Here is a 20,872-nt window from a genome sequence, read left to right on the forward strand (position 1 = left end):
ACAGACACTCAAATCAGAAGAGCTACTGCCATACCCAGAGACAACCTTCTGGAATATAAAAACAAAGACAATAAGAACGGCATCCCTGTTGTTGTCACCTACAACCCACATCTTGAAACACTTCGAAAAATTATAAAAGAACTTCAGCCAATGCTAAACAACGACCAAACACTGAAAAATGTATTTTCTGAACCTCCCCTCCTGGCATACTGACAACCACCAAACCTTCAGTAACTAATTGTCCAAAGCTCCCTAAATAAACCAACAGAAAATGGCACATCTCCCTGCCTAAAGAAAAGATGTAAAACGTGTGCCCACATTTACAATACAGACCTTACGGTTATACCACATTGCCGACTTGAACATCACATAAAGGGATCATTTTCCTGCAGATCAACTAATGTGGTCTACCTAATTCTCTGTATAAAATGCCCTGACACTGCACTCTATGTGGGAGAAACTGGACAAACACTCCTCCAGAGAATGAATTTACACAGGTTCCATATCAAGCATGGCAACACAGATATTCCTGTACCGGCCCACTTCAACAGCCATGGACACTGTGAGAGGGACTTTAAAGTCACAGTGGTTATGGACAACTTCAAAACACAGCAAGAGAGAAAAGAATGGGAAGTTAAACTCAAGTTAAAATTTCACACATTACAACATGGCTTGAATAAAGACAAGAGTTTTATGGCCAGATATGAGGATTGTTTGCATCTCTCAGACTGACCCAGATAACCTGTCTACAGACCCATATTGTTTTGAAAAACTCATCACAAACTTCAAAGGACTTTGTTGGACAGTTATCTTATCCAAAGATCTTGACCATACATTGTTCTTCTCTCTCTTGTTAAATTAATCTTAGCCTGAAGGAATCTATTAATTTTTTACATTTAATATTTTTCATTTAAAGATTTACCAGTGTTGTTTCTTGTCCTAGTGTGCGTATATAAACACAGGGAACTCCAGTTTTTGTATTACATCTTGCCTGAAGAAGGGGCCTAAGTTGCCTCGAAAGCTTGCATATTGTAATCTTTTTACTTAGCCAATAAAAGGTGTCATTTTGCTTGACTTTTCTCTACATAAAAAAGTTGAACAGTTTAGTCATCCAAAGCCAAATTTTAAATGTAATTAGTTAGCCAATAAAAGGTGTAATTTCAAGCAAATCCAAGCCCTGAAGATGTCCTGATTGAGATCAACCGCGACGAACGCTGCCTCTTTTTGTTTGAGGGTTATGAACTTTTGGGGGTATAGATGAAGGTTATATGGTGTTCTGGCCAGGTGATGTCTCCATTATAGGATTCCGTCCAGATAAGAGATTATACTTCATCCCAGCCAGAATGCTTGTTCTTCCACTTTTCCTCTCTGGCACTTACATGGTGTGTATGTATATATACTAGCCATGCCCTTTGGCTCCTTCCGCATAGAAAAGAAACAGGACAGCGAGGAGGGCCTTGCCGCCTCCCTACTCCTTACATCACTCTTAACCCTCCCCTCACCCAACAGCCTCTGTCTCAGATTAGCATGAATATATCGCTCCTGCAAGAAGCGAACTATGATTCTTAGCGCCATGAGAGAAGTTGCAAAATCTACCAGAATGTTCAAGCAAATACTAGAAAAAAGCCTGATCTAAATCCGTTAAGTAGTTCTCTCGTGAAAAGCAGACAGACATACAAGACAGATGTTAGATTATATATATATATTGTGGACTATGCCCGGCTGTTTATCCCGGTCAAGACCCCCAAGCCGCTAGATGGAGCCCTCCCTGCAATGTGGAGATGCCCCGAATTCCAGCAGGGCATCATGGACTTTGGACTTGTAGTGCACAGTCCTGCTGGATAACGTCGGGGCTGCCAGGAGTCGCTCCAGGGAGAACCAGGGACTGCTAGTTGCCCTGTGCCCTGGGAGTACTTCCAAGTCACATGAGCGGAAGGGATGATGTACTTCCGGGGTGAAAAAAAAGGACTTTTATCTGACCCGGAAGTGATAAGGAATTATGGACTGAAGGATGAGAAACACTTCCGGGTCAGGAACTATAAAAGGTCTATGGGAGCTCCCAGACAGCGAGCTGAGCTGGGTGGTAGGAGAGCAATGCGTCTGGGAGTGGAGAATTTATTTATTATTGTTATTGTATTGATTAATGAATAGTGTAGAGTGGAGGGTGCTTAGTGCACATTATTATAATAAAAATAATTATTGTGGCACTTTTACCTGGTGTTTGGTGTGGTACCTGAGGGTTCAAGGGAGCGATAGCGCCCCCTACTGCTACAATTTATATAATGTATATATAGTAATAGATAGCCCGGCCACAGACAAAAAACACACAGGTTTATTTCTGCAACTATTTACAATTTGGTTCCCCACACTCACGATTCCTCAGTCCTTTTAACTTTCTTCAACCACCTCCACTTCTCCTGCACAAGCTCCGTCTTTCTCTTCCCGACTCTGGCTCCTCGAAGGGAGTGAGGCGGCCCCTTTTATCATGCCCCAGATGTGCTCCAGGTGCTGATGATGGTCTTCTAGCAGCACTTCCTGGTGTGGCGGAAGTGCTGCCCTTGCACCTGGAAGCACTCCAGGCATACACAATTCCTGGAGCGGCAGCACTTCCTGGTGTGGTGGAAGTGCTGTCCTCCAGGGCTCAGGAACCATCCAGGCAGCCCCTTGGTTGGACCACGGACCCCCACAGGGTTGCGCTTCCCACCTCTGTAGTTGTGGCCCTGGATGGAAATCATCTGGGCTGCCCTCTTGCGTCCAGGGAAAATATTGCCCCCTTCCCGGTCCTTCCCTGATTCAGGTGTCCCGGTGGGGCAAGGTCCCTGGCCACCTGCCACTATATATATATATATATATATATATATAAACCACATGATGCCACAGACTACCTGAGTATTGTTGCTACCATGTCCATCCTTTTATGACCATAACGTACCTATCTTCTGATGGCTACTTCCAGCAGGACAATGTGCCATGACAATGAGTTCACTGTAATCAAATGTCCTCCACAGTCATCAGATCTCAATCCAACAGAGCACCTTTGGGATGCAGCAGAATGGGAGATTCGCATCATGGATATGCAGCTAAAAAATCTGCAACTGTGTGATATGGAGAAAAATCCCTGGAGAAAGTTTCCAGCACCTTGTTGAACCTATGCCATGAAGAATTATGGTAGTTCTGAAGGCAAAAACAGGTCCAATCCAGAACAAGCAAGGTATACCTAATAATCTGGCTGGGAGATAAACACAGGGTCTCATTAATCTATACTAATAAAAGCCCTCACTGACTGACTGACTGACTGACTCATCACTAATTCTCCAACTTCCCGTGTAGGTAGAAGGCTGAAATTTGGCAGGCTCATTCCTTTTTACTTACAAAAGTTGGGCAGGTTTCATTTCAAAATTCTACGTGTAATGGTCATAACTGGAACCTATTTTTCTCCATTTACTGTAATGGAGTTGAGCTCATGGTCGTGGGTGGCGGAGTTGCGTCTGACATCATCACGCCTCCCAGGTAATCACGTGAAATGACTGTGAACAGCTACTGCGGAAACAAAGCACGGTGTGAATCGTAAGTTTAAATTAAGTTTATAGACACACTCCCGCTGCCGTTTGTCATGCCTACGACGAATACAAGTTTAATGAAAAGACACGAGGTATAAACGAGACTTTGGATCACGTTGTAACGGAGTTAAAATTGCTGTAGCAAGAAACTTTTAAATGCCGGGTCTTAGCTAACATCAAATAAACCCGTTGACATCGTGAGATCGCATGAGCACAGCTGAGAAACTTCGATGCATGTACTCCGAGCGGCTCACGCCAACTGACTTTGCAGGACTGGAAAAGATTAAATTAAGTTCATACACACGCTACCGCTAAATGTTCACAGGCAATTTCCACAACTTAATCCCGAGAATGCCTGTTGAACATCTTACATTGACGAATACCGATCTGGGTGGTGAACACTTCGATGAATAATACCTGTTATCTTTAATACAGTTGACAAACACGGAATATAACTTGAACACAATACATCCTCCAAATACGAACCTGATTGCAAGAAATAATGATAATCAAATCCTTGATGACAGCAACACTCATATAACGGTCACAAAACTATTTCACAAAACTATTACTTTGACAATCATGTTACGTTACTTTTAAAATGTTTCCTTTTCTTAGCACAAGCACAGCTGAGAGGCTTCGATGCATGTACTCCATAACGCGTAAAAAAATAACGCATTTAATCACACTTTGCATTCCAAGCAAAGGGGAACTTTTGTCAGTGCATGATTTCCTGGTACATCGATTACATTGATGCACACATCAGAGCTACAAAAATCGAATAGAGTCGGAATAAAGCGCGTTCCTAAGACTGATCAGAGGCAAATTTCATTTCAAAAGACTACCCGACGGAAGCCTTGATAAAAGCGTGGTTTTGTGCACACTGAAAAGCAAGCATAATTAGATGCATTACAGAAAGCGGAGTTTGTGGCTCTTACTGGGGATCATTGGACTTCCGTGACCGTTAGTAATTCTGATTACATCTACTTGCAAAATGTTCAATGATCACACTGTTTTAGCCTAATGTACAAAATAATTTTGGCTAAGGTTACTCAGAGTTTAAAGGTGAAGCTGTTCAAATTACCTTTTATGTTTCTGCCTTATTTTTTTAAGAAGAAAAACTGCACTTTATGTTGAAATTTTTGTTATAATTATTTAAAGACAATACCATTCTGAAAATGTATTTAAAGTACTTAAAATACCACTTTATTTTTAAGTCTGCTCAATTTTAACCAGGGATGATATTTTTGTTTCTGTTTTGAATTGAAATGCAGTTTAAAAGCATTTTTTTTTCAGAAATTAAAAGAGCTTGAGTTTACAATATTCATGTCCATGTCTATTATTTGATTCTGTCGCCCACTAAAACCCTTTTAAATTAAAAAAAAAAAATTGCGATTTGGGGCAAATTTTCATGTGTGATTACATATGATTAATCAGGATTAATTATTACACAGCCTCTAATTAATTAGATTAATTTTTTTAATCGAGTCCCTTCCCTAATATATATATGTATGTACAAAGTATATATATATATATATATATATATATATATATATATATATATATATATATATATATATACTAATAAAAGGCAAAGCCCTCACTCACTCACTGACTCACTCACTGACTCATCACTAATTCTCCAACTTCCCGTGTGGGTGGAAGGCTGAAATTTGGCAGGTTCATTCCTTACAGCTTCCTTACAAAAGTTGGGCAGGTTTTATATCGAAATTCTACACGTAATGGTCATAACTGGAAGCAGTTTTCTCCATTTACTGTAATGGAGATGAGCTTCAACGCCGTGGGGAGGAGTTTCGTGTGACATCATCACGCCTCCCACGTAATCACGCAGTACATAGAAAACCAGGAAGAGCTCAAAAAAGCGCTTAAGAAAACATGCATTATATAATTGAGAAGGCAGCGAAACAATAAGAAGCGGCGAGTGACATATACAACCATATTCATGAGTTCTGCTACTTGAAACAAAGCACGATGTAAACCTACACTTTAAATTAAGTTCATAGACAGGCTGCGCTGGCGTTTGTAATTTAGTGCCTGCCCATATAAGGCCGTCCGTCAGCGGCAATCCAATAGCAAACTGCCACGGGTAAATATTCACGGGTGAAGGACTGTGCTTATGGAGAGGAAGATGAGATGGTCAGGGTGGTGTTTGACACAAACTCAGCGAAACTGCGAGAGAAAGTTTTAAGTGCCAGGACTAAGGTAACATTAAATACAGCCATGGACATAGCACGAGATGGCACCAGCACAGCTGGGAACCTTCGATGCAAGTACACATCTGTGAACTGGCGCGTGCACAGATAAAAGCAACAGTTCCAAAGAGCTGAACAAAACCGAATTACACAATTGAAATGGCAGCAAAAATATGAAGCGTCTGATAAGCATATTCATAAATCCAGCTACTGTGGAAACAAAGCACACGGTGGAAAAAGTCAATGTCCCGCTAAAGGAAGACAGTGTAAAAAACCCGTGCATGCAGTGTGTCAGGTCTCAGATAAAGAAGAAGACGAGCTGTTTATTGATGCAGTAAGAAACGAATCGATGAATGAAACCTGTCATCTTTACAACGATTGACAAACACGGAATGTAACTTGAACACAACACATCCTACAAATACGAACCTGATTGAAAGAAATAATGATAATCAAATCCTTGATGACAGCAACACTCAGTAACACTCACAAAACAAATACTGTATATTGACAGTCATGTTACGTTATTTTTAAAATGTTCCCTTTTCTTTTTCTACCTTTTTTAACACACTACTTCTCCGCTGCGATACGCGGGTATATATGTATATATATATATATCCCGCTCTACATACTCGAATAATGGATACTTTATTCGCCATCAATGATTGTTTTGGTAAAGCCATACTCAGTGTATTCATTAGATGAATGATAAAAAAGTAAGAGCGAGGGGAGGATGACTCATTGAGGCATGCAGGCTGTAGTCTTGCGTCAACTCTATCTGAATTGCGATCACATTTGAAAAACATATCTTTTCAAGTTCTATTTAGTCCATATGTGTCAAACTCAAGGGCGCGGGCCACATCCAGCCCGTGTGTAATTATATCCGCCCGAGATCATTTTATATACTGTATTATTGTTATTAAAGCCCGGGTATATGAAGCGCTGGTAACACAATAAACTACAGATCCCATAATGCAGCGCTTCAGCTGCCTTGCATCAGGGTAACCTGAATGCAATTCAGAAGATACAGAAAACAGCATAATTAAATAAGAATCTGACACTTCAGCGGACGTTTTAACCCGTGCACAATCACAAAGTGATTTCAAGTGAAGCTGCTTTTATGGGAGACACAAATGCACCAGTTCACCTTGCCCCACTTTCCCTGTTGCCAAGTAATGTTAAACCAAGTCGTCACTACGGTGTTCCCAAATACGCACTTTGCTGATAAACTGAGCGCACTGCGCACTGAGTTTGCACGGCGCTTTGGTGACTTTGATGAACAAAAAAAGTCCATCTACATGCGGCTCGAAGCTTGTGCATGTTTGGTAGCACATATCTGTGTGAGAAGCTCTTCTCAGTGATAAAGACTAACAAAACAGCACACAGGAGTCGCCTCACTGATGAGCACCTGCAATCCATCCTGAGAATCTCCACAACACAGAACCTCACACCAAACAGAAACGAACTTGTGGCCAAAAAGATGCCAGGCGTCCAGCTCTAAAATGACATATGAGCAAAGACAACTGAATGATTTGATTTGTTATTGCACATAAGAGCGGAGTCAACCGTTTTAACAAACAGCGTATTGCACTGATACGAAATAGCTGTGTGTGTATATATGTAGATATGTATGTATATGTATATATATGTTTATATATGTGTGTGTGTATATATGTGTGTGTATGTACAGTATGTATATGTGTGTATATATGTGTGTGTATATATGTAGATATATATGTATGTATATATGTGTATATGTATAGATATGTATATATATATGTTTATGTGTGTGTGTAAATATATATATATATATATATATATATATATATATATATGACAACAACACTCATCACTCACAACAGTGACAAAACAATTACATTGACAATCAGGTTACGTTATTTTCAAAATGTTTCCTTTTCTTTTCATTGCTTCTTTAACACACTACTTCTCCGCTGTGAAGCGCGGGTATTTTGCTAGTATACTAATAAAAGGCAAAGCCCTCACTGACTGACCGACTCACTGACTCACTCACTGACTCATCACTAATTCTCCAAGATCCCGTGTGGGTAGAAGGCTGAAATTTGGCAGGCTCATTCCTTACAGCTTACTTACAAAAGTTGGGCAGGTTTCATTTCAAAATTCTATGCGTAATGGTCATAACTGGAAGTTATTTTTCTCCATTTACTGTAATGGAGTTGAGCTCGAAAGCCGTGGGGGGGCGGAGTTTCGTGTGACATCATCACGCCTCCCACGTAATCACATGAACTGACTGTCAACGCAGTGTGTAGAAAACCAGGAAGAGCTCCAAAAAGCACTGAAGAAAACATGCATTATATAATTGAGAAGGCAGCGAAACAATAAGAAGCGAGCGAGTGACATATACAACCATATTCATGAGTGCTGCTACTTTGGAAACAAAGCACAAAGTTTAAATTAAGTTCATAGACAGGCTGCCGCTGGCGTTTGTCATGCCCATGGGTAATGCGGGATACAAGTTTAATGAAAGGACACAGGATATAAACGAGAGTTTTGATCAATTTGTAACTAAGTCAAAATTGCATGTGAAGGGCTGTGCTTATGCAAATTCTGAGAGACTGTGTTTGTGGGGGATTGACAGTTAAGGCGGGTGGGGGAGTCACGTCATCATCTCCCCTCCTATTCACCTCATTTTGCTCTGAGCTGAGCTCCGCAGCTAACGCAAACGCAGTGTTACGGAAGCGACTTTGTGACGCTGCCAACAAATCCTCACAGAAAAATCCACAAGTTAATACACATGCTGTCTCTACAGTTTCTCCACACTGAATCCTCCAGGCACTACTTACAAAATGTTACATTGACAATCGTGTTATGTTATTTTTAAAATGGTTCCTTTTCTTAGCACAAGCACAGCTGAGAAGCTTCGATGCATGTGCTCCATAACACGTTAAAAATTCACGCATTTAATCACACTTTGCAATACAAGCAAAGGGGAACTTCTGTCAATGCATGATTTTCTGGTACACCTATTACATTGATCAGCGCTTCCTGATTCATTTTACCTTCGCACCCCCTTGGTTTGAGAAGAAGTATGAAAAAATATGAGGTTAACACAGAAAAACAGATCACCAATTGAAGCTTTATGAATAATCGATTCACAATCAATAATTGTTTTGGTAAAGCCAGTGTAATCCTCCTTCCATTTTATAATTTTTCCGCCACTAGCCATGATTAAATGAACGGTAAAAAAGTAAGAGTGCAGCGAGGGTGACTTATTCAGGCAGGCAGGCGGCAGCTCAATAGCTCGAATTTGGATATAAGTAGGTTCTATTTACTTGCCAGAAATATCTTTGTTAGGAATGGAAGTTGAATTTAGTCTTTAAATTTCTATGGTAAAGAAAAAGTTATGCAATGATGACTAAATTTAACTATATAAAGCCAAAACTTTTATATATAAAGTCATTGCTGAATATATAAAGTCAAAACTGGAATATATAAAGTAAGCGCTGCAATATATAAAGTCAAAACTTCAATAAATAAAGTCAGCGTCGGAATATACAAAGTCAGCGCTGGAATATCCATCCATTTCCCAACCCGCTGAATCCGACCACAGGGTCACGGGGGTCTGCTGGAGCCAATCTCAGCCAACACTGGGCGCAAGGCAGGAACCAATCCTGGGCAGGGCACATGCATCATTTTCAAAACATTAAACGAACAGTGTTTTTTTAATTTATTTTTCTGAATACGTTTTTGTTACCTTAGTTCAGTTCAGAATCGTTTCAATCAATACATTTTGACTTTCACTTTATATATTCAGGAGTGAGTTTATATACTCCGATGTTGACTTTATATAATCAGGAATGACTTTATATATACCGACGCTGACTTTATATATTCAAGTTTTGACTTTATATATTCCAGCGCTGACTTTATATATTCTGACTCTGACTTTATATATTCAGGTTTTGACTTTATATATTCAGAAAAAAGTTTTGACTTTATGTATACCGACGCTGACTTTATATAATCAAGTTTTGACTTTATATATTCTGACGCCGACACTGGAGAGCGTCTTTCTGGGCAGCTCCGCTGCTGCTGCGGCTTCCGCAGCCTCAGCCTCTCCTTCTCGGCAGCCCCTCTCCTGGGCTCCGCGTCGGTGAGCCATCCCTTGACTACAAAGTCCATCAATGGACCCCCAATGGTCCAAACAGCACTTCGTTGCTGCGAGGTTGGGTGCACGCCGCCCCTGCGGCACGTGGGTGGGCTCCCCTGTTGTGCCGGGCCTTTCAAAGAAAATTTCTGACATGCAGGTCCCCACCTCGACCCAGGTGGAGCATCCTGCTGACTACGCCACTGTGAAACCAAGCGGCGTGGACACACACAGACAGGCACCGATTTAGCCATCACCACACGTTTATTTACACTTTTTACAAATATTTATAAAAGTCAAGTGCACCGCCACCAAACCCCCCAAAGTCTAGGCTCTCAATAGCCACTTTCTTTAGACACACAAGACTCGGGCCTCTCCTCGCCTCCTGTGCCTCGACCTCGACCTCGTCCTCCTCTTCACCCGACTCCAGCCTTGATTGCAGGGCGGCGGCTCCTTAAGTAAGTGGCTGATTGCTGACCACACCCAGCCACCTCGACATATATATATATATATATATATATATATATATATATATATATATATATATATATATATATATATAGATAGATAGATAGATAGATAGATATGAGAACAACACTCATATCAATGACAAAACAATTACATTAACAATCATGTTACGTTATTTTTAAAATTTTTCCTTTTCTTTTTCATAACTTCTTTAACACACTACTTCTCCGCTGCGAAGCACGGGTATTCTGCTAGTATATATATACTGTATATATATGTAGATATGTATATATATATATGTGTATATACAGTATATATGTAGATATGTATATGTATATATATGTGTGTGTGTGTATATATTGTAAGATATGGCCGGCTATGTATCCCGGCCAATACCTCCAGGCCGCCAGATGGAGCCTTCCTTGCAGCGTAGAGGTGCCCTACTGGATACCATGGGGCCACCAGGAGTCGCTGCAGGGAGGCCCAGGGACTATTTTCCCTACACTCCGGAAGTACGTCCCACTCACATGGACAGAAGAAATGACGTCCTTCCGGGATGAAGAAAAAGAGACGTTTTACCTGACCCGGAAGTGATAGAAAGTCACATGAACTGAGGGACAAACACTTCCGGGTCAGGGAATATAAAAGGACTGTGGGAACTCCCAGGCAATGAGCTGAGTTGGGAGGTAGGGTGGCTAAGCGTCTGGGAGTTTGGAGGATTTGTTATTATTGTTATTGGAGTATTTGGGAGTGGAGGGTGCTTTGTGCACATTAGTGTTATAATAAATTTCATTACTGGACTTTTACCTGGTGTCTGACGTGGTGTCTGAGGGTGCAAGGGTGCGAGAAAACCCTAATCTATTACTATATATATATATGTGTATATATGTGTATATATATGTATATATTTGTATATGTCTATATATATGTATATATGTATATATGTATATATATATGTGTATATATATATGTTTATATGTGTGTGTGTGTGTGTGTATACAGTGGTGTGAAAAACTATTTGCCCCCTTCCTGATTTCTGATTCTTTTGCATGTTTGTCACACAAAATGTTTCTGATCATCAAACACATTTAACCATTAGTCAAATATAACACAAGTAAACACAAAATGCAGTTTTTAAATGATGTTTTTTATTAATTAGGGAGAAAAAAAATCCAAACCTACATGGCCCTGTGTGAAAGAGTAATTGCCCCTTGTTAAAAAATAACCTAACTGTGGTGTATCACACCTGAGTTCAATTTCCGTAGCCACCCCCAGGCCTGATTACTGCCACACCTGTTTCAATCAAGAAATCACTTAAAGCTGCCTGACACAAAGAAGTAGACCAAAAGCACCTCAAAAGCTAGACATCATGCCAACATCAAAAGAAATTCAGGAACAAATGAGAACAAAAGTAATTGAGATCTACCAGTCTGGTAAAGGTTATAAAGCCATTTCTAAAGCTTTGGGACTCCAGCGAACCACAGTGAGAGCCATTATCCACAAATGGCAAAAACATGGAACAGTGGTGAACCTTCCCAGGAGTGGCTGGCCGACCAAAATTACCCCAATAGCGCAGAGACGACTCATCCAAGAGGTCACAAAAGACCCCAGGACAACGTCTAAAGAACTGCAGGCCTCACTTGCCTCAATTAAGGTCAGTGTTCACGACTCCACCATAAGAAAGAGACTGGGCAAAAACGGCCTGCATGGCAGATTTCCAAGACGCAAACCACTGTTAAGCAAAAAGAACATTAGGGCTCGTCTCAATTTTGTTAAGAAACATCTCAATGATTGCCAAGACTTTTGGGAAAATACCTTGTGGACTGATGAGACAAAAGTTGAACTTTTTGGAAGTTAAATGTCCCGTTACATCTGGTGTAAAAGGAACACAGCATTTCAGAAAAAGAACATCATACCAACAGTAAAATATGGTGGTGGTAGTGTGATGGTCTGGGGTTGTTTTGCTGCTTCAGGACCTGGAAGGCTTGCTGTGATAGATGGAACCATGAATTCTACTGTCTACCAAAAAATCCTGAAGGAGAATGTCCGGCCATCTGTTCGTCAACTAAAGCTAAAGCGATCTTGGGTGCTGCAACAGGACAATGACCCAAAACACGCCAGCAAATCCACCTCTGAATGGCTGAAGAAAAACAAAATGAAGACTTTGGAGTGGCCTAGTCAAAGTCCTGACCTGAATCCAATTGAGATGCTATGGCATGACCTTAAAAAGGCGGTTCATGCTAGAAAACCCTCAAATAAAGCTGAATTACAACAATTCTGCAAAGATGAGTGGGCCAAAATTCCTCCAGAGCGCTGTAAAAGACTCATTGCAAGTTATCGCAAACGCTTGATTGCAGTTATTGCTGCAAAACAGTTATTAGGTTCAGGGGGCAATTACTTTTTCACACAGGGCCATGTAGGTTTGGATTTTTTTTTCTCCCTAAATAATAAAAACCATCATTTAAAAACTGCATTTTGTGTTTACTTGTGTTATATTTGACTAATGGTTAAATGTGTTTGATGATCAGAAACATTTTGTGTGACAAACATGCAAAAGAATAAGACATCAGGAAGGGGGCAAATAGTTTTTCACACCACTGTATATATATATATATATGCCAGCAACACTCATGACAATGACAACACAATTACATTGTCAATCATGTTACGTTATTATTAAAATGTTTCTTTTTCTTTTTCATTACTTCTTTAATACACTACTTCTCTGCTGCAAAGCGTGGGTATTTTGCTTGTGGTAAATACACCCCAAGTTGAAGGTTGGCAGTGTAAGCTAATATTTCTCTTTTTCTTCTACCTGCAGACTAGAAGACTGACATGGAGAAGACATCTGACATCACTTCCAGTTTCAGGTTATCTGAACCCGCCCCTTCCTCCTACTCTGCCTTTTAAAAGTCTCCACTGCTATCTTTCCTCAGCTTTTGGACTCCTGTCGGAAAAAACATTACCTTTATGACTGTCAAACCTTTCTATAACTTGCATCAGTTACACAGAGATGACCAGCCGGTGGCTAAACCCTTTATAATTTCTTTGTGTGTTATTTCTTACAATACATACATTAAAACTGTTGCAAGACAATAGCTGACTGAATGAAACCTGAAATTCAGAAAGTATTGACTAGGTGTAATATTATTATACATTCAATAACCATATCTATTTTCAACATACAGAAGTAGCTATGAGAGCCTCTTTCAGTCCTTCTATCACTAATCTCCACTATATATTGTATTAAGAATTAAGAATACACCCACCTGGGCAGAGTGGTAGATGCGTGCAATCCTGTCTTTCAGTAGGTGTGCCAGGACAGTCATTCCCTCGAGGATTTATGGAAGGAGGAGGATTTGAGCATCTTCGGGTTCGCTGCTGGAATGGTATATTTTCTTCTACCTTACATATACCAGAACAGGGTCCCCAGGCTTCCCAGGATGCCCATGAACCATGAGCTAAAACAAAAGTAGAATTTATAAACATATAACTCTGCTTTTCTCAAACTGACTGGTACGATAACATTCAAAAGAGAATTTATTATTTTTTTAGCAGGCAGTTCTTCAACATGATAATGGAACACATACAAGGGACAGAAGCTACTATGGGAAAGCACAATATTAACTTTTTTTCAGTCTTGAGAATATATTATTGCTGAACAGACAAGCAAAATGACTAAGGTTTGTCTTTAAATATTAACAGCATTAAATTAAGATAAATAAAAAAGTACAGTGCAATGAAATAACATCTACAATATAAAGACGTTATACATGCTACAACTGTATATAATAATAAACAAATGCACTTTATTAAGCAGTCCTTAAGTGTGACTTTCTATTCTTAGGACTAGGTTGGCACAGATGTGTAACCCATGATTCCAAAATCTGCCATCCATTTATTTTAGTTCTGATCAGCATGTGGCAGACTCTCCAGAATCCAAGACAGTGGTACATCTCCATTGAGCTGACCAAGTCACAAAAGTAATCAGCAAGGTTGTTTTTGGGAACTATATATTTCTAGGAATTTAAATATTCTGGCAGTCTACATACACTAAGATTCCTGTGTATAAATAGATCTGATCAAACTATGTACTGTGACATTCAAAAACAGTCCACATGTAATACAAACTCAAACAACCAAACACTATAAGAGCTTCTGCATGCAGAGTAATATAAATTCACATATTCAGTGATCTAGTTTCTACCATAAGCATCGCAACAAAACAGTATAAAAAGTAAAAGCAAAATACAGTATACTTAAAAATTGTGAGCATGATGACAAATAATTTTGGTAATTAGAGTATACAGCTGAATAGCTGCGACAGCACACATAATTGCACAGTTTGACAAAAAAAAAAAAACACACAATAAATGGCAAGGAAGAGAGATTTAAGAAATAAACATGAAAGGAAAATGTATAGCTGTTGCTTTGTGCACAATTATCAGTTTTGTATCTACACATTGAAACCCAGAGACAGAACAGAAGAGCCGGGATCATTGAGAGTGATATGTGGAGATTTTAGATGCAAGAATGATTTGACAATTTGGGAATGTTGGAGTAGACATTTGATTGCGTTTTGTCAATGCCTGCCAATGCTACTTGTGTCAGAAAATGTGTACAAATTGGGCTGTATTGGCTGTCAATAGTCACTACAAATACAAACTAAGATGCTTATTAAGCCGGCCACTTGATTTTCTTTCCCTTGCCTCTAAGTGAATCAGTTATTCATTCTGATTGTCAAGGCAGAGTTAACAAGTTAACAAGTTCCATAAATAGAGGTGGACGTTTCCCTGGGAGATATCTTGCCTGTCCTATAGCCAATCCAAGCCTGACTCTCAGGAATCATCTTCATCAATACAGATCAGGATTTGTCCGGTCTGCAACAAGTTACTCTTTAGGGTAATGTTTAGGGCTAACTAATCGCAGCATACCATGTTTAATATTTATTTTTTCATTACTTGTACTTGAGCAATAATTTATGTATCTAGTTATTTGTTTACTTGTTTATTTGTTCAATTACTGTCAACATCCATATTTTAAATGAGAATTCTGCATTGTTGAGGTACTATTTAATGTCTTACAAGGGAGAGAAAGATCCCTCAACTCTGCATATATTTGAAATATAGGGTGGTCCAGATCTAATTATGCAAATTTCATTATGCTATAACTTATTAAGTTTATTACATAGAAAATCACCTGGGAGCAGATCAGTACTTACACATGCTGCAGGTCGATGAGAAATGGAGATAGACTTTACTAATAGAACAGCAGCCAAAATAATAAAGAATAATGATGAAATGCAGACACTCTGCATTAGATAATTGCACACATCTGCACACAATTCTATTCACTGCAACACTTGTCACTTTCTGGATAAGCATTTTAAAAACATTTCATTTTTGTGTACACCATTTTTCTTTTTCTTTTTTTTTACTTGTACACATGTGCAAGTTGTGCAGTGAACTGAAGCCTGAAAAATTTCACGAAAGAATAACCATTCGTATTGATTGTGTACATGGACTTAATTATTGCTTAATTATTAAGTACTTAGTGGTGTCTGTTACAAGAAAGGCAGGGAAGACTATAGGGTAACAGAATCTAACAGGTAAATGCTGAAAAAATATTCACCTTAAATTTCATAACATTTCAATTGTGGAACCTCTGGTAAGCTCGAAAAAATGAATGTGACCTGTGTACATGGGGAGACCAGATTATATAGGTCCGTGAAATGCTTCATAACCTGGAAGTGTGACCCTAAACAACTGCTCGGCGCTGTATGCCCGAGCCCCCCTTCCCAGTTATATTAAGACAAGACTGGTCAGAAAATAAAAGCGGTAGGCTAGAAACCACTCCCAGAACTATGGTGGGTCTGATTATGGACGGGCAAGGAACTGTCCCAGCTACTCCCACGCTGTGCTCTTTGGCAACTGCTGATGACGTGGACAGCCGGGAGGGGGACTTTCCTGCGACAGACCTCGATCCGGAAGTACAAACGGATTAGGATCCGGGCCAGATAGCCCCAACCCCAGTCCTCCCACAAGATCAGCTCACTGGCCTAGACTTTCAGTTTCAGTATACGCTGGCTACATTTAAAAGAGAAAAGTGGAACGATGATTCCATGACAATTAACCAGGAATACCATCGTTTCCATCGACGGGCAATCATTGGAAAATTCCCCACCACCGGGACCCTACTTTGTTCTACCAAATGATCTGTTGTATCAAGTAGCGGAACATGAAGGCAAGGTCAGGATGTTGTTGTTAGTTCCGCAGACCTACCAGTGAGGGGTCTGCGAGCTAGCCCAAGGCTCACCACTTAAGTGCCCATATCAGGGAAGAGAAAACATTAGAGAGAGTGAAGCACCGTTTCTACTGGCCTGGAATCAATGAGGAGGTCCGACGTTTCTGTCAATCCAGTCCAGAGTGTCAGCTATGTCAGATACCCAGTAGGGACCATGCTCCTCTAGTTCCGATTCCCCTCAATTATGTACCCTTTGACAGGATCAATATCGATCTTGTGGGTCCCTTGGAGCCTTCGACGCGAGGCCATAAGTACATATTAGTTATGATCAATTATGCTACTCGATACCCAGAGGCGGTTCCCCTACGAACTGCTAATACTAAAAATATCACACGGGAATTGGTAGGAAGTCCAAGGAAGTCCTTACGGACCAGGGTTCACCCTTTACTTAGGATACGTTCAGGGAAGTTGCCAAGTTACTCTGTATTGAGCATCTTAAAACGTCTGTTTATCATCTATGGACAGACGGGTTGGTGGAGAGGTTCAATCAAACCCTTAAACAGATGCTCCACAAGGTAGTCAGTGCGGACGGTAGGAACTGGGACCAGCTCTTACCTCTTGTACTTTTTGTCTATCGGTAGGTGCCGCAAGCCTCTACAGGATTTTCCCCTTTTGAACTTTTATACGGATGCCAACCCTGGGGTATTTTGGACATTCTAAAAGAAGGTAGGGAAGGGGAGGCACTTCTCTCCACCAATATCTTGGAATATATCGCACAGTTACACGCTAAATTGGCCAAACTCCAACCTCTGCTAAAAGAGCATATGTCGAAAGCTCAAACAGCGCAAGTGGGGAACTATAACAGAAATACCTCCCTGTGGGAGTTCCAGCCGGGAGGCCGAGTGATGGTGCTTGTGCTCACTTCCCATTCTAAAGTGAATGGCTCATTGGTAGGGCCCTTACAAGGTTAAAGAGAGAAAAGAGCTTGTTGATTATTTGGTGAAGCAACCAAATCGTCAACCAAGCGAGCGGGTATATCACGTCAACTTACTGAAGCCGTGGAGGGACAAGGAAGACCACACTCTCCCTTTTCTCGAAAAGAACGGTCCTTAACCTCGGCCACAATTTGAGTCCCCACAAGCAACAAGAGCTGGAAACTGTGATCCTGTCTGTCCCGGAAGTAGTCAGCGAGGCACCCGGCCGCACCTTGCTGATTCAGCACGACATCGTGACAGACCCTGGTGTGATAGTCAGGGGAGGCAAAACATGTGGAGGTGGAGTTAGAAGTTCAATGGATGTTGTACATGGACATCATCAAGGAGAATCACAGCCCGTGGTCCAGTCCCATCGTCCTTGTTTCTAAGCCCGATGGGTCATGGAGATTTTGTAACGACTTCCGGGGTCTCAATCAAATCTCCAAATTCGATGCATACCTCATGCCCTGCGTGGATGAACTCCTTGAGCGGTTGGGGAAGGCACGTTATTTGACTACTCTTGACATGACTAAGGGTTACTGGCAAATTCCCTTAACGGCATCTGCAAGAGAGAAAACGGCGTTTAGAACCCATACCGGACACTTGAAGTACAAGGTTCTCCCATTTGGACTGCACAGGGCGCCAGCAACCTTTCAGCGTCTGGTAGACAGAGTGCTAAAGCCACACCAGTCCTACTGTGCCACCTAACTCGATGATAAAGTCATTTTTTTCCAGCACCTGGAAGAAGCATGTGCTGCAGGTCTATGATGTCCTCCTGATGCTAGCGAAAGCCGGGCTACATTATCAATCCCCAGAAGTGCTTCTTTGGGTTGAATGAGGCCAGGTATTTAGGCTACCTGGTGGGAGGAGGGCTGTTGAAGCCACAGCGTTCAAAATTCAAACACATCCTTGAATGGCCCTGTCCGATAACCAAGAGGCAAGTGCAAGCTTTCTTAGGACTAGCGAGTTACTACCACCGGTTTATACCTCAGTTTTCTGAGACAGCTGCCCCCTTGACGAATCTGACAAAGGGCCCCTTTTCATATGGTATGGGATGAACTGATGGAACGGGCAGTCAGTGACTTAAAGATGGCCCTCACGATGGCACCTGTTTTGAGAACACCTGACTTTTATCTTCCCTTCCTTCTCCAGACCGATGCTTTGGACACAGGTCTAGGCGCCATGCTGAGCCAAAGCATCGATGGTGTAGAACACCCTGATATACCTGAGCCAGAAACTGTTGGACAAGTTAGGACAAGACAAGTTAGGTAGAACGGGAGGCTCTAGTGATAAAATGGGCGGTAACCTGCCTGCAGTACTACCTGTTAGGTCGGGAGTTCACCCTAGTGACAGACCATGCCACCCTCCATTGGATGGCTGTTCATAAGGAGTCAAACCCACAAGTCACCAGGAGGTTTTTGGACTTGCAGCCGTATAAGTTCACTGTCACTTATCATCGGGGTAGCCTCCAGGCTAACACTGACACTCTCTCTCGGGTTCACAACCTCTCGGTTCGGGTCGCCTGACCCGATATATATATATACACTGTATATATATATATATATATATATATATATATATATATATATATATATATCGTGGTCCCCGGCAGGGCTCCTGCTTGTGCCTCCTCCAGACCGCGAGGGGGCGTCCGTCCTGGTTATGTTGGGGGCCTCAGGTACAGGGCTTGGAAGCCCAGCCCTGTAGGGACCCGTGGCCACCGCCAGGCGGCGCCCCGATGCCGGAATATCCCGTGTGGTCCCCGGCTGGGACGCCCAGGAGGACCAGAGGAGGGCTTGTGCCTCCTCCAGACCGCGAGGGGGCGTCCATCCTGGTTATGATGGGGGCCACGGGTAGAGGGCTTGGAAGCCCAACCCTGTAGAGGCCCGTGGCCACCGGCAGGCAGCGCCCAGGTGCCTGAGGAACCCTGGAGCCCAGCACTTCCGCCACACCAGGAAGTGCTGCGGGTAAGACGACAGGGGACACCCGGACGGCTTCCGGGTGTGCAGCCGGCACTTCCGCCACACTGGGGTGTGGCTAAGACTGATTGCTGGGAAGCAGCTGGAGCCCATCCGGGTTCCTATAAGAGGGGCCGCCTCCCTCCAGTCATTGGTGGATGTCGGGCGGTAGTAGACACAGCTGGAGAGAGGACTGGAGGCGGCCAGGAGAACGGCACCGTGAGAAGGACTGTGAGGCCTGGACTTTTGGGGGAACGGTGCAGAAGGCACTGGGTAGTGCACTGAAAATATAATTGTAAATATTGTAAATAAAAGTGTGTTGGGTGAACTTACGATGTCCGTCTGTCTGTGTCCGGGCCAGCGTTCACAATATATATATATATATATATATATACTATTGGACCAATTTAATTTTATTCTGCATATTTATGCTCCAACTCATTCTCTTGGTCACACCCTGGAATCTCTTTCGTAAGGGAGGTATTTTAGTTAATAATATTGACATATGTAATATTCACGTTAATGACAATTTTTCTTTACTGATTGTTGTAAATATTACTGTTGACATTGTTACTGCAAGCTGTGTTTCAGGCTATTCTGGAAGTTTAAAATCTTGTATTATATCTAATTTTAAGCAATTCTCAAAAGTTTAAAATCTTCGGTTATATCTGCCTAGTCATCCCCTATGGCTTCGCCCGCATATTAGTGAAACAGGACAGTGAGGAGGGCCCTGCCCAGCTCTCTACTCCTGACGTCACTCTTCCTCCTCCCCTTGGCCCACAGCCTCTGTCTTGGATTAGCGTGAGTATATCACTCCTGCAAGCGAACTATGATTCTTAGCATAATGAAAGAAGTCACAAAATCAACCGAAATGTTCAAGCAAATTATAGAAAAAAAAGATCTAAATCCGTTAAGTAGTTATCTCGTTCTCTAACTAAGCAAAGTTAAGGTTATGCCACCAGGCAGACACGTGAGTGAGGAGGGGCCCACCCTCCTCGTCGCAGCTAAATGAGTCTCTCTCGGATTTGCGCTAATAAATTGGTACTGCAAGTAAACTATGATACTTAGCGCAATGAGAAAGTTGCAAAATCAATGGAATGTTCAAGCAAATTATAGAAAAAAACCCAATCTAAATCCATTAAGTAATTCTCTCGTTAAAAGCGGACAGACATACAAATGGGTCCAAAACACTATAAGAAATTCCGCACTTGGGCCACGAAATTTTTTAAACAGTTTCTTAGCAAGCACCTATGGGCCAAGGGTAACCTACATTCCAAATTTCAAGTCCCAAGTCATCATGATTCAGGAGATTTCGTAATGAGTGAGTCAG

At 41.5% G+C, this 20,872-nt stretch overlaps 1 protein-coding gene across 2 annotated transcripts in view; it reads right to left on the bottom strand.

The window, feature by feature from the left end:
* The window catches only part of LOC120542134 (properdin-like), a 153,645-nt gene that overhangs the window by 109,232 nt on the left and 23,541 nt on the right, over positions 1–20,872 (bottom strand). For both annotated transcript variants that reach the window (XM_039774314.1, XM_039774313.1), the window contains exon 5: positions 13,637–13,828. In XM_039774314.1, coding sequence (XP_039630248.1) covers positions 13,637–13,828 — 192 coding nt within the window. The remainder of the gene's footprint in view (positions 1–13,636; positions 13,829–20,872) is intronic.

The sequence above is a fragment of the Polypterus senegalus genome, chromosome 13 (genome assembly GCF_016835505.1).
Source record: "Polypterus senegalus isolate Bchr_013 chromosome 13, ASM1683550v1, whole genome shotgun sequence".
Taxonomy (NCBI): Eukaryota; Metazoa; Chordata; class Cladistia; order Polypteriformes; family Polypteridae; genus Polypterus; species Polypterus senegalus.